General features: G+C 41.5%; 1 protein-coding gene across 2 annotated transcripts; it reads right to left on the bottom strand.

Annotated features, from left to right (window-relative positions):
* Positions 1-712: 712 nt before the first annotated feature.
* STX12 (syntaxin 12) lies at positions 713-14,969 on the bottom strand. 2 transcript variants are annotated; one of them, XM_075047723.1, is made up of 9 exons: positions 14,822-14,969; positions 11,345-11,414; positions 9,299-9,398; positions 7,307-7,444; positions 6,368-6,411; positions 4,367-4,472; positions 3,820-3,892; positions 3,570-3,652; positions 713-2,069 (listed from the first exon to the last, which is right to left on the bottom strand). In XM_075047723.1, the coding sequence occupies exons 1-9, from the start codon at positions 14,931-14,933 to the stop codon at positions 1,977-1,979; spliced, it is 819 nt and encodes a 272-aa protein (XP_074903824.1). In that variant the 5' UTR covers positions 14,934-14,969; the 3' UTR covers positions 713-1,976. The 2 variants fall into 2 exon arrangements, with proteins under 2 accessions (XP_074903824.1, XP_074903823.1); XM_075047722.1 differs by lacking the exon at positions 14,822-14,969 and adding an exon at positions 13,572-13,634.
* Between the last annotated feature and the right edge of the window lie 671 nt (positions 14,970-15,640).

Genomic DNA, 15,640 nt, shown 5'->3' with positions numbered 1-15,640 from the left:
TGTAAAGAAAGAGGAGAAAGGAGTCAAGAAATTACAGCAGTCCTGAGGTCAGCAACCTGGACTGGTGTCCTCAATTCCAGTTTCCAGAGCACTAAAACAGGCTATTATCCTACAAATAACACACCCAGGCTCCCTTTTAAGCATGGCAAGGAGGTAAGTGCTTTCATTTTCAGATGGAGGCACGACATCCAAAGGACTCTCCCCCTGCAGCAGGCAGTGCACAAAGCAGCAGGCTGTACCATTCAGGAGGAATATTTTAAATAAGGAGCAGAACAACACACAGTTCCCTTGCTTTCAAGTCAGATTTTACAGGCTCAGCAAAGGCTTCAAGTTCCAGAAAGGGGCATATAGTCAAAGCTGACCCAACACTGTTCCGAGGCATCAGATTAATTTTTCTGTGATCAGCTATTGTACAGGGCTCTGCAGAGGAGTTTTGTGTATATCCACATGAAAGTAATTCAGTGTTTCCAGTTAGTTTCATTCTTAATCAGAGACCATAGAACTAAAGCTGGAGGAAACACTGCTGTTGCTGATACAAAGTCTTCTACCCTGCTTACAGAGGGAACTGCAAACATACCTATGCCAATGTCTAAACTGCAAGAGAAAGAAGTTCTGACATAGGCTTTTAAAAGTGTTTATTGATGGTTATTAGATGGAATGATGGCGCAATAGTGCAAACCACTGTGCAACTGGGAGAACACCCTCCCTTCCCAGCTTTCACATTTACTTTATTATACAGGAGACATGGAATAAGGATTAAATACAAAATGGGTCAGTATGCTGCATTTACCACACTCCGTTGGGCTTTGGACAGATCACTGTTCCCTCAGTGCATTTCAGTTCAGAGCTACATCAAAGCAAGGAGCGGCTGCTACATTCTGTCCAACTCTACTAGCAAGACAGTTGGAACCAGCAATCTTTTTAATTTGCACACACATCCTCAGTCTGAAAAACCTAGCACTTGACTCACTCCGTTTCTACACTTTGTTTCATAAAGTATAGAAAATACCAGATGTTCACAAGCCCCACATAATATTTACTGGTACACTACAAGTGAGCTTTAGGAGTACTACTTCAGAAGCAAGATTTCTGCTAATACTCATCTATCTTGCTAGCTTGTAAACTTAGGTGCCCAATTCCTCATCTTTGTGTGATTTTCTCCCTGGAAGCTTCTAAAAACAAATTAGGAGCAAGCAGCTAAACATTCTATTTCTAGTGCTTGAGAGTCAGCATTGGAAGATATTTATTTGTCCAATAATAAACCACCAGCTAGTTTCTCTAAGGAACTTGCATTGTTAGATTGTAAGTCAAAGAACATCCTGTCCTCAGATGATGCATTTTGGAAAAGAACCACCCCAACCATTCTCAGAAAATTAAACTACACAGTCACAAGTCTCAAGGCTAAACTGAGCAGCAAGCGGTGGTTCCAACTATCATCCATACATACTTCTCCTTGCCTTTCAAATCTGTAACATCATCTTTCTCTTCAAGACAATCTGGAACCACAGCCACTTGGAGACTAATAAAACCATGGGGCAGATACTGGAGACTTTAGAAACTGCTGCATTAAGGTAATGTGAATTGGTGTTGTGCCCTCTTTGAATGTCATTCTTATTCCACTCCAACAAAGTTACTTATACGTATAAAATGTTAAAGTTGTGCCACTTGTCAAAAACAAGACATCTCCAATTATTGATCACACTTCAGCATACAGTTGGGACAGGGAATAAATACATTACATAAAGCAAAAATCACAAGATTTTAGTTACATAAAAATATAAACTGATAAATACTGTCTCCATGTTTCACTAATTCCAAATACTAGTTATCTGCACATTAGTTGCTAATATCTATTACTAGAAGTAGTTCCAGCTTGTGCTCTCTCAGGATGGTCAATTCATTTCCAACACTAGTCAGCCTGTTTGCTCTGAGGGGAAAAAAATCTCAGCAATGAGACTAGGTTCCATGTGAAGATTTCATTTTGCTGTCTGCCAGATAATGAATCCTATGATTATAGAAGCCACAGCAAGACCAAGAGTCAGGATACAGATCTTCTTACGGGATTTCTTCTAATAAAAGAAGAAAAAAAAAGCCACTGACACCAGGAACAGATGACAAGAAGAAAAAGCAAGTCTAGCAGTTAGCAACATTAACTTTGGCAAACTAGAGCACTTGATATTCATACTTATTCAAGAGAAGTAGCCAGTGTAGTCTGAACACTTTTACATGTTCCTTAAACTGATCCTACAGATAAATGTTTTTAGTTTTAGGAGCACAGTGGTCTAAGAGATGCAGTTCAGTCAAAATATGACAAGTTTTGCTTCTCTTAAGGAAAATGCAAGCTTTACTTCAAGTTGGCTGCAAAAGGAGAACTTGACAACACCTACCACGTGCTTTTCATCCTAACTGACAACACCATGGCTTCAAAGGAAAGCCAAACATCTCTAGGTATTTAGATTTTCCAGGTAAGACTAATAAAACTGCTAAGCAGTTCTCCGATACAATCTCCCCTTGGCCACTTGGGTTTGGTTTGGAAATAGCACTTCATTTCTACAGTTTAAATGATTTAATACATATTTACTGTACTTGGATTTTACAGCTTTGATCACTTGATTCATCATAGGAAACTAAAGTCTGTCCATATACACCAAATATTTTTTACTTGGTATCTAAAGATTTGAGGACAGTTATATATAACCACTTCCTTCTCCATCTAGAAAAACACATCCAATACATGTCCAATAGCTCCCAAACTTAGATGTCAAAACTTTGTAAAGGAAACCATGGAGAGAGAGAATACTACTAAATACTGCCAGATGGCAAAAGCTACTTTCCCTCCCTTGTGCTAAATAGCACTGGAGTTTTATTGCCTTCTAGTACCTCCCAATTTAAAAAATTGGACTCTTTCAAGCTGTTATCTTCTGTGGAAGCCTGAAGTCCCAGCAGCAAAACTCTGTATAGGACTGACTGAAGCAGAACCCTTATTCCTTCACAGAACCTGGACCTACAGGGACAATAATGATGAAAGGAACCTACAGAAAACATTGAATATGATACACAAAGGAGATTTAAGCAGCAGTGAGAACCACTGCAAGGGATTTGATGGGAGAAGGAGGACAGACTACAGGATAGAAACTCAGCAGTTAGAAGGGTTCTGGTGACAGGATTTGCAGCAGTTTCCCAAGTCTGGGCAAGGATTTTCGCACTTCAGTGTCTTGGCTAATATGTTTACAAGACGGATAAAACGTGAGAATTTGTTCTTGTTTAACTGTTCTGCTAACTCCTGAGAACAGCAAAGACAGCTAAACACTTAAACTTGCTGAGCACACCTATGTGAAAAAACAGACTGACTCTATATCCTCTGAAGTAGAAGGCTAATTTCAATACTGTGTTTTTGACTCAAGTGCTTTATCTACTCTTTGCAGCACAATTCTGAGTGAGTGTCAGCTTGCACAAGCTGTTTTTAATAACATGTTTGGTGTGCTACAGTCCTCTGTATGTGTCTTGTTATGCCTGTTCCATTATTGCTCAACTGTATGTTGACAATAACGCAAGCATACAGAATTTACCTGATAATAGGCAGCTCTCTGTAACTGCTCACTGGCTCTTTCCACATGGACTTCTGCACTTTCCACATTTGCCTCTATGCTATCTATGGAAAAATAAGAGAACTCATTGTAAAATATTTCAGAGCTTCAGTGGTTAAAAAAAAATCAGAAATACAATACTTTTTATACAAAATACTGGAAAATTCAATCTATGTGGGCAAAACATGTAATTGAACTAAGAAGAAACTTCCTGTTATACAAACACACTTACCAATCATATCTCCCTGGTCATGAATCATCATGGCTAAATCCTTAAATATCTGATTGACATCCAAAATGTCTGCCTAAAGACAACAGTTTAACAAGTTATAACAAACATTGGTTACAATTTTTCTAATCCTCATTCTTAGTACCTCTTCTGACCATTGCTCAAAGTGTCAGAACACATACAGTCATTCACTGTCTGGTGACTTGATGCTACTGTCTATGAAACTTGGGATTAACACAGGAGCCTATAATATTCCTGCTACTGAACATTTGTTTCATCACACTAGCGACTAGCACAGTATGGAATTGAGATGAACATTGTATCATGAGTTGCTCCTACCATCTCTGAAGGACCACCAGTCAATACCAAAGGAAAATAATACCTAGTCTCCTTCAACAGGAGCAGGGAGATTATCTTGGCATCAATCCTCTCTACAAGGAACTCTGTTCCTCCACCTTCAGATCTCCTCAGCCCATCCCATTAGTTAGCATTGCACGACTTCTTTGGTTTATCTCCCAATACTGTTAACTGTGCAGGATCTACTGGTCACCTCTAATTGCCTGATTGCTGTTTCTCTTTCTTTAATAAGTTCAAGGTCCTGTTCAGTTATTGCCACATCTTCTTCCTGAGACTGCATTTGATTCCAATCTTCACCACTGGAAAGAGATGGAAAGAAAGTATGACTCCTTCTCTGAGTATAGGTACCTCCACACTCCATTTATAGCAAAGCACCAGTGAGTTAAAGTTGAATAGTTTCCTACAGAACAACCCCTAGGTTCCTGGCCCTGCAACTGTATACAGAGACAGGACTGATTTGTGACAATGGTTACAAATTGGAACAATTGAAAAAAAAAAAAAAGGACAGATCAGGAAAAGTGAAGAAACTGGAAAGGAGTTACATGCATAGAATACTCTCTTCTAGGATGTGACAGTTATCTATCGCATTATAGAAGAAATCTTTTTTCAGTTCTGCCTTTTTTTTTTTTATACCTGTACCTTCCTTCCCTCTCATTACCCCGCAAAAGGGAGAAATCAGGGTGAAAGTTTTGATAGAGAGTAGCCTGCAAGCACAACATTATCAGAACAAAAGAGCACCTGACAAGCATCTTGATTCAAAGATTCTCACTTGTTATCTGGCATTTGGAGATAATTGTTCTAGTATTTTATTAGTCTAGTAAGAACTTCAAATTAAATCACACACAAAAAGAGGTGTTAAAACCAAATAACTCTGCATCCCAGTCTACCTCTCTCCTGATGACCTGGTACTTTGTAAGTGCTGCACAAGTTACACCAATTATAGTGAAGGCTGCACCTATAATAAAGGCCATCTATATGTTCAGCATAGAAAGTTCTTCAAGGGCAACATCTCTCTCTTCTCAACACAGAGAACTGTGCTGGAAAGCACTGTAACATTCCAGTGTTAGGTATACAACACTAAACAGTAAGTTTTAAAGTCTCAAAATGCCAAAAGAAATGAAGACAAACTACATGACTAGGTCAGAGACAGCTGACTATTCCAGCAATTCAGCTCTGAGATGACAGCAGGGTTTTCAGATATTTAATGCAGAAGTTTCTGACATGCAGCACACAAGAATGACTTTGAACGTGGAGCAGCTGCTGTATGCCACTATCTCTCACGGAGCTAAGAGCTTATGCATGAACAGGTACCTGTCTGGTTCCCCCTGCTTTAGTGTGCAAGGCCTTCAAACTCATCACAGCATCTGTATAACTGAACAACCTGGGGTTTTCACTCCTGACTCAGGATGTGAAAGCACAGGGCTAATAAAGGGGATGCACACCAAGCAGCTGATCAGATGAAATGCTACTTGCAGAGGGAGGATGTATAGACAAGACATGTAAGCTAGGTCTCTTGATTTAGAAAGTTAAAGGATTTGTACAGATAGGGCCAACACATTTCATCCCAGTTTTCTCAAACATACATACAGCAGAAACTGACACAGTAATCACAGATATGGAGTGTCTTGAGTTCTCTTTACCACACTGTAGAGTTGATATAACATTTTACAAACCCATCGACTATGCAACTATCTGACAGGTGACAGTAATGCTGTCTTCTTATGCATGTTCTAGGATTAATTTGCCAGTGCATAGTATCCAGGACTTCTGAATTTAAGGCAGCCTCATCCACTACTCTGTAATAGCTCCAACTAGGCTGCTAGAGAACACTCAAACCCATGAAATAAATATACAGGTCTTTGTGGAACGAGTCACAGTGACAGAAATCCTGTCTGGTAATCTTGTGCTCACAGTCCAGAAAACCAGGAGCTTCCAACTGCCACATACTAGGGTCTCTACTATTCCCCTCAGTGCAGCAATCACATAATCTATGTTTAAGAAGGATAAAATACTGTCATATGCAGTTAATTTTTTACATTGTATATTACAAGTACTGTAATAATTGCATTTCAGATCTTTCTGCTTTGCATTCAGCTTGTAGAGCCTTGCCCAAGTTACAATAACATATCTCACCACAAAAACTTCAGTTACATATAGTTAAAAGTAAACCATCAAGAGTACCAGAAGCTGTTACCTATCAAATGAAACAAGCTGTTCTTCTCTGAACCGCTCATCAGCCTGGAAGAGATAAATGAGTTATTAGTCTTGCAGACTACCAGGACCACTCTCAAAATCAACAGGAGTATCTTGAAGACAAAGGCATATATTGTCCAAAGAGTTCTTTGAGAATGCCACTGTCACTTCAACATTCAGATCTTACTTAGGTTAATTAAAATTAGATTTAGATTCATCTTTAGATTAATTTTCAGATCCAGATTGTCTCTGCAAATCAGAGGCAACTGAGCAATCAAAAGCAGCTAGGCTGTTTACTCAGATCAGCTGTCATTTTTCACTTCCTTTCGCAACATGTAGCAAAAAAATTAGATCATAATCCAATGGATAAATGCGTTCCCTTGTAGAAATTAAGAATGCATACTTAACACAAAACCCCAAGGCAAGAGGAGAAAAATGCTTTCACTGGCTTTTCTATTATGAATTCTTAGTAGCCACAGGGGTTTGTCAAAACATAATAGTGAGAAAGTTTGAACGTACATTGGAGATATTAGCAGGACAGAAGCTATAAGAAAATAAAGAAACATAGTGTGAGATTTAAGATGTAATTTAAAGGGTGATAAGCTTCCAACTGACCTCTTACATTTTCTAGTCTAGGGCTGACGTCAAGCAACAAGTAGCCTGCAATACTTTGCTATTAACTATGCTTGGACTCCCCATCTCATCCTCCACAACATTTGCAACTACCAGGATTCCTCCCCTCCTCTACTAACAATGACAAGGAACACACTGAAATGAGTGCCTACTTACAACACCTGGAATGACAAAACTAATGCACCGAGTAACGTATCTGCACTCAGTAACGTGTCAGTAGACAGCTATGAAGTTGGCAGGTAAGTACAAGAACTCTCAAAAGACTTGTAGATCACTATATCAATACAAAATTCCTATAAATACTTACAGAGATACGGGAGCCAGCTCTCACCCTTGCTACAGTCTCTTTTTCCTTCTCTGACACTCGTCTCTGTATTGCCTGGAAGTTATTTAAGGCCATGGAGAAGTCATTCATTAAACGTTCTTTCTGAAGCCTCTGTTGGCGCTAAAGAATTGAAACAAAAACAAGTGTTCAGATATTCCCATTCATAATGTAACTGTCAGACTCTTAAAAAAAACATCATCATCATAACAACAACAATGAATGCTGGCATTCAAGTAACCTTTTGGTTTGGCATTCTGGGACACTGGAGAGAACAAAAAACCCACCATATTTTAATTTGTTGTAAAAAATGCTGTACACCTTGCCTATTGCAGAACAGTTTTGTGCAATAAGGTTCTGTAATTTCAATCTAGTTGTAAGTCTGAAGTAGAGAGGACTTCTACACGATTACTTTTATTCAAATCACATTCCAGTAATCCACCATATTTAATGATGTGCCTTTTGGATACCTACAATGCCTTTACCCTCCATTCCTCTACTTAGCCAACCTGGTAGTACTTAACTTTCTCTTGTCCTAATAAGACAACCCCCTTAACTCTCTTACAAATACAGGAATACCCACACTTCCAGAACTAATGACAACACCCATTACCCCAGTTTCACAGGCTGTCTCTCCCAGCTGTGCCACACTACAAGCTTGCTGTTATTTGATCAAAGAATATCCTTAGTCCCGATAAACATTTCAGTTTTTCTTTTCTCCAAATACATTAGTTGTAATATTCCTTTTCATCCTCATTTTACAGTCTCAACTTATTTAGCCTCCACAGACCATCTCCTTTGGGTGTTGCAACATCCCAGCTATGGCAAACGAAATTGTGAAAAAGCTTGTCCCAAGGACACTCAGTACTCTGGTCAGTTCTTATGTTTTCCATTAGAGAGATTCCCAACAACTGTCTCAAATTGCAGGCTTTCCAGTATTGCAATCCTTCAACAAGTTTCTATCAATTCAACAGCCATTTCAAGGAAATAAATATTTTCAATTCATTTTTTCTATAATAAGACACTACAGCAGCCTCATAATACGCTACAGCTTCCATTTGAGCCATCTGGAAGCAACAACCCTTCTGTCAGAGGAGATCCTCAGTATGTTGATGCCAGCTCCTGCAGATTTTGATTGGACTGCTCCAATAGACTTCACTAGGCTTCAAAAGTTGCTGCTGCATTCAGTGAGATGCACATGACAGGATTTTGTTCACCAGAGGGAGATTAACTGAAAAATATTTGCTGAACAAACAGGCAAAATGTGGCCATGCTTACAACTGGCACATAAACCTTTAAATACAGAATTAGACTAAGACAACATCTGCTGACCCATATCCACAATCACCCCACAACAGTATCACAAAAGCAGACGTGTCAATATTGTGGTAGTGATTTAAAGTAGAGCAAGAAACAGCAGAGGACTGTCACTTCCCTTTCCCATAGGGAAGGGGAACTCGAAGGACTATTTGGCAAGACACAAAGTCATTGCCTCACTATGTTTTGCTTTATTCAAATATGAGCAAGGTGAGTCAGATTCCCCCCGGCTAATAAATCACATGTAAGGGAAAGCTTTTTGGCATGATCACATTTCATACTGACATGCAGTTTGCTATGAGTTCTTATCCTAAAACACTGCCTCACATCACCAGGCACTTTGTAAACAATATTATTTTTCAGAAGTTTGCTCGGAAAAACAGAATTGCAGCCTCAGCTATCCCCAAACACTTAGGGCTTCTTATCTCACACAAGTAAGTTTTATACCTTTTTGCCACGGGAAACATTGTTTTTCCAGTGTCACATAAGCAGCCAGGATGTAGCCAGTTTAATATGTTCCCTACTTCAGCAACATTCTTCATTGCAAAAGGCTGCTGTCTCTTCTGCTGTGCCAATTCAAGCTTTGTGAGGTTGTGGTCTAAGCTAGTTTCATGAAATGAGTGATTTAAAAATACAACCAGAAAAACTCTGTGTGCCTACCTGTTCAGAAGCAGACAGAGGAAGTGGTAGAGACCCCAACTCCTTTAGATACTCATTGGTCTCTTTGGCAAGGCGGTTTGCAGAATGCTGTAGCTGTTGCCTGAAATAAAAGTTCAAAAGCAGTTACACAAGCTTCTACATAAAAAGCAGTCTGAGCATTTCATTTTCCAAAATAATGACCAAGTAGGGGTTCTGAGATCACACATCTGTATGGTGGCTTTTTTTTTTTTTACCCTAATGCAACAGAGATGTACTTTTAGCTTTTACCATCAACTTGACTCAGGACTATGTTTAAAAAAAAGATTCAAAGAAGTTCTGTGCTCCCTGCTAACTAGTATAATTCAGTAGTTTTAAAAATATATTTTTCTCCAGTGGCATAAGAGAGAGAAATTCAAGGGAGAGACAGCTTTATTCAGTGAACATAATCACTCTTTTAGGGCAAATTCCTTGGGGTACTGATTGGTAACTAATTGTTCACTTGACAACTGCCAACTCCATTGGTTAAATGTACATTTGATAAAAGTACAGAGCCTCAGAGAGATTAAATTCCTACATTTTTGTGAAAATTTGTGGTCAGAGAGAGGAATGATCCAGCTTCTACTTTGGGAAATGCACGGCTTTCCCTTGAGCCTTTATGTTTTCCAACAACATTGCAACTCAAAGCTATTGCTGCAAAGGATCAAGTGCAGCAGCACCTTCATTAGTACCACAATACAGAAAGACATTAGTTACACTGAGCTTAATGTAAAGACATCACCTTGTACATCAAAGATGCATTTTATTAGAAAGAATGCTACTGCTTCACAGAGAACAGAACAAGTTTTATTTTGCAGCCATATGCACAAAAACTGATATGGTAAACCAGGAAGACACAAAATACTGAACCATTACTTTTTTGGCATTCAATGGATACAAGATGCTTAAAAGTAAGTCATCTATTCTGCCCAATAGATACACAAATCAAACTATTCAGCCTGCATTATTGTATAAGTTGAACTGCAATATGTGAGCTGAATAAACTGCCCATGCATTTTTCTATTAAATTCGAATGGCAGCTGACAATTTGTGGAGTGCAACCACTCTCACCTTGAACAGGAGGGCCATTTCTACAATGAAATTAAATGGAAACACATTTGTTTGGTCACCAGTGATTAGTTCTTTAATCTACCAATTAAATACAGGTCAAGTCAACTGAGCAGCTCAAGCAAACAAATTCCTTTCTCTCCCAACTGGGCTCTGATTTCATCCTTCAAATGTAGCTATCACCACAAGTTATGAACTTAGCCAAAAATCAACTATTATAAAAAATGGGGAAGTTGCATATTCAGAGATTCAAGGTACAGTCACATGAAGAGATAATGGAAGAACTTACTTTCAAGTTTTCTTTTATGACTCCAGAAATTATTCTTCTCAAAACTTGCAATTTATGCTTTACAAGTTTGTAGAAGACGCACAGACATACAGACTCCCTGTTCAGTCTCTCTAGGAGTTGGTTTGGACTATGACTGTTTAAACGTGTTCTATATTGTTCCCCACTGGCATATTATTCTTCTGAAATTACATGTGTCATTTTGGCTGCCATATAAGATTGCTAATCTTTCTAGTGCCTAAATCCATCTGTACTACAAGCTACTTCTTCATCAATTATGGGTCGTCTTTGCTGTTTTTCCTTATTGCTCTTATGTGAGGACCAAGTACCTGGTACAGCATTCATTTCTTCTAAACCACAAGTGAGGCTACTATGGCTAGTCCTCAGAGTACAGCTAATGCATGGCTGATGTATTACTACTCTTTTAAAATAAACTATACCATTTCTAACCATTCCTATCCAGCAGTTTTGAATGGCTTCTCCAGAGTCCTGCAGAAATACCTTAATTCATGCAGTAAACTACTTAAGGCAGCTAGTAATTTTTGGTTTGTAGGACTGTATTAAATTTATCTAATAAAGTATCTCCCCAAAGCAAGTAACAAGTAACCCAGTTCCTCTAAGAGTACAGGCAGAAATGAAAGAGAACCTATATAAATATTAGCTCATTTAATACTTACAAGTTCTCCTGCAGCTTGCTGGAATCCTGCTTTGTTCCCAGCTGGCTCATCAAATTCTTTATTTGAGCAGCTGAAGATAAAGAGATCACAAGATGCATTAATAAGACAAGTTCCAGGGTATTTTATTCCTTCTTGAATATATTCTTCTAGCTTTCCCCCAAAAGATTTCTCTCAATGTTTGACTTAACTCAAGCTGGTAAGACAAGAATTACATTCTTTGCTTTAAATGCAAAGTATATTTTAAACATTCCCATTTAGACATGATCTAGCCTAACAGACTAACTTTCAGGCAAGAAAGCAATAGTGAGGCATACATACTCTGAAGACAAGTCTGTGGAGCTAAAAGCTCATGCACTCTTCTTCCCCAGCCTTTTTAGACCAACCAACATAACTGTTTGTCTACCAGCCTTGCTAGTTCTGTATTTCAGGCTATCACTGCTGCAGAACAACTTTACTATGCTGTGTTGCCACTTTTATATATTCTAAAGTTACTTAAATTATTAGTACTCTTTTAAAAAAACAAAATAAGAAAAAGCCAAGGGTTGCTGTGAATTTAAAAAAAAAAAATCTGAATTTTTCTACTCATGATAGCCCAAACCTTTTGCAATACTGGCACAAACAATCTTTCAAGAACAGCAGATAGCAATGGTGCACTTCATGGGTAGCTTGCATCAATCTGAAATCCTGATGTAGCAAGAAGAAATATTCTAGTCCTCCTTCTCCCCTCATCTCCCATGTTCTTCCACTATTTTCTTTGTGTAGGCAGCGATGATCATGCAACCACACAATGAATCATATCAAACCATTAACCTACCTGGAAAGCAAGTACCATCTTCTCTCCCTACTCCCTTTACCTTAGAAGATTATTTTTTTGACAGATCAACAAGCTGATCCACTTTATTCTGCAGCTGCACAATTTTTAGCATTACTAAAGATGCCGGGCACACCACTTATGACAGCAGTACAAAGTTTGATTGGCTCAAATTGATCATGAAATCATATGCTATCCCTCAAACATTGAGAGAGGCAAGACCAAGAAGGATCAACTTAGTATAGTTCTATAGGCAGCTGAATTGAGTTGAAATACCCCATAAGTTTAACGAGCTACTTCCAATTCAGTGACATCCTACTGGTCTAACTTCTGCTTTCAGCCTGGAGGAAGCCACTTCAGTTGATTAAATGTGTTGCTGAAGAAACAGCAGATTCCTACAATGGCCACTTCTTTTAAAGTGATGTCCAATGGCTTATAACAATGGCAGCTCAGCTAAGACTGCAACATGATTTAATCAGTAATTCGGCATGTATTCTAGCTTTGGCATCCAGCAAAAGTGTTCTCGCTGAGAATTCTAGACTTCTATTAGCTCACAGAATGAGGAGTTGTTTAGCAGCTCCTTGTACACTGAGTTGAACATGGCTTCTAGCAAGCAAGACTGCACATATTTCACAGCTCTGTCAGCCACAGGAAGGTCAGAAAAGTTCATAGTCAAGTTAAACTGACAAATGGCACACGGACTATACTCTGTGTGCAGATATCAAGGATTTTGCATATGGCATTTGTGCTATAACATCTGTGATGTATTTTTCCTTCTCCATTGGGGGAAATTCTTGTGTGAGTCCCATTTTCATGCCAGCCAATGTGCTTTTTGCCCTGGTCTAAGCCAGGTTCAGCAGTTCGCTGTGCTTAGTTTATCTCAGCCAACAGCAACACAGAGAGTCTACACAAAATGAGAGCAAAGTGTCTGGAAGGCCGAAGGAAGGGGCTGGAGCTATTTATTCTTTGGATAGTGGGTACATATATCAACACAGAGAGCCCCCTCAGTCAACAGCTTTCAGTCTCCAAACCCTTCCAATTTTAGGCCATAAAGCCTTCCACATACTGACTATTTTACACTTAAGATTACTTAAAACATTTCAATCTCTGCTCTAGATGCTTAGGTAATGTAACAGTCTTGCAAGGAACAGTTTTGCCAGCTCAGCTCACCAGTATTCTGTACATTTTGTGTGAAATGCTAACTCTACAGAGTTTCTCAAAAGGGCTGAATAATAGTCAGCTGTGTCCACTGTTTGCCTGCTGTTTTTCCTATAGGGAATGAAAGGAGAAATGAGGACAGGCTTAAGGCTTCAATATCTCTTCTTCTCCTAGGCTTGAACAGAAAGCTTTTATAAAACTTGTAATAAAGTTAATTACCGTAACGTTAAGTCAGATGTTCTGTGTGTTCCCACCCACCTTGATAAAAACTGTAAGGCTATTTGTTTCATTTGAAATAGGCAGTGCACTGAGATAGGATGGCTGCTGGTCATGAGACAGTGGAAGCTTGTCCTGTGAGAAAGAGAAGCTGAACTACTTAGAAGGGGAGGCTCACAGAAGTCCCATGGAAGGGGGGGGGGGTGTGTGTATAAAGGGGGGAAAAAAAAATAAAATAAAAGAAAAACACAAACCCACACAACCTGTGTTATGTGGTGAACTTAGAAGCAATTCAACTAGCAGCCATGCCTATACCAAGAGGAAATGAACATGACTGAGCAAAAGCAAAGCAGTTTCAGCAATATTAATAGCTTTGCATAATTGAATTGGAGAAGTCAGCAACTTTCAGAGGAACAAACATGTTCAACTGACCTTGCCCCTTAAAAAATTGCATGGGTACTTACTTGGACAATTAACGCCTTTTTTAGCAAAGACTGTATCCTTAGGAAGGGGTTATATCAAAGACTTTTGGAAGCAACTCATTTAGTAAGCAGTATTTCAGCAATCAATACTAGGATTTCAATGACCAGCTTACATACCAATAACTTTCTCTAACAACAACCATATGACCAAGAAACTGCAACACCATTTACTTAACGGCAATCTGCTCAGCAGCAGAACGCTTCCCTGCAGAACTCTGCCAGCACAGTTAAGAGGAAACGGGCAAGTTAACATCAGCCTTCAGAAATCTCTGCAACAGCAGCTTCTTCCTCCCAGACACCCTGCGCAAGGCAGGGTGACAACCTTTGTCTCCCTGCTTCCACTTCAGCACCTCACTGAAGGCACCTAAAAGCGAACCAGAAGCCTGGCTCTTGCCAGGGGCGACAGAGGGTTTCGGTTCCGCGGATGAAGAGCGCAGCCTGGCAAAAGCGACATAAACACCGCACCGAGAGCCACAGGAGCACGAATTTCGCCCAGGCCAGCGGCGTCATGTAAGCTGTTAATTACACCGCACAGAGGAGGCAGCTCGGCTCCCGGCCGGCGTGCGTCCGCAGCCACGGGGAGGCGAGGCCCCCACCCCCGGGAGGCCCTCGGTCCGCCCGGCACCGCCCTGGCGGAGGCTCTGCCGGCCCCGGGCTGGGGGGGCGCCTCCCGCGGGACCCCGAGGAGGGACCCCCCCCCGCACCGCCGGCGAGGCGGCCGCCGCGGTCCGCGCTCCCCACGGGGCGCCGCCCGCCCGGGCCGGGCCGGGCCGGGCCGCCCCTTCCCCCCCCGGGCCCGGGCGCACTCACTGTACTGCGCGATGCGCTGCACGTTGGTGCTGCATGTCTGGATGATGCCGCCGAAGTCCCGCGGCGGGGGCGTCGCCCCGGGGCGGTAGGGGTCCAGCGGACCGTACGACATGGCCGGGGCGGGAGGGAGGGAAGGAAGGAAGGAAGGAGCGCAGCTCCGCCGGGCCCAGCTGACAGAACCCCACCGGCCTCCGCGCATGCGCCGCCGCCCAGTGCTGCTGACGGAGCGCCCGCATATGCGCGAGGCGCGGCCGCCGGCGCCTGCGCGCTCGAGGGCCGGTGAGCCCGCCCGGTGCCATGGTAACGGGGCGCCCGCCCCGCGCCCGGCCGCTGAGGGGGAGCCGCGGCTGTGGGCGAGGGGCTTGGGGCCGAGCTCCGGCACCGTCTGCTCGCTGTGAGGGAGGGTCGTGCCCGCCCCTGTCCCTGCCAGGGCCCGCAGTAGCGCTTCGGGGGAGCCGAGTCGAGGAGCTGATCGTTTTTGTTAGAACAGGCCGCGTCCTGATCCGCCTCATCCTGCGGCCGAATGAATGCCAGGAGCCACCCCGGGGAAGCGGGGGAAGGTGTCACCGCAGGCCCGGGGAAAGGCGAGGCTGTTTGGGTCGTAACCTGTGCTTGCGTGAGTGCAACGCAAAACATGGTAGCCGACGTTTCAGGCCTCCTTCGACAAATGCTGCTGTAGCGCCTCTGAAAGGCAGTGAATGCTCTTGGCTTTCTAAAAGGCCTAGAGTGAATAATTAGTCAATAAAGCAGTGGGAGAATAATGGATAAGCATTTAGAAGTAAAGCATACGAAACAATTTGCGGTTAAACACTATCCCTT

Source organism: Buteo buteo, chromosome 16 (assembly GCF_964188355.1).
Source record: "Buteo buteo chromosome 16, bButBut1.hap1.1, whole genome shotgun sequence".
NCBI lineage: Eukaryota > Metazoa > Chordata > Aves > Accipitriformes > Accipitridae > Buteo > Buteo buteo.
Note: the sequence above shows the minus strand (reverse complement) of the source record. Positions and strands in the feature narration are given on the sequence as shown.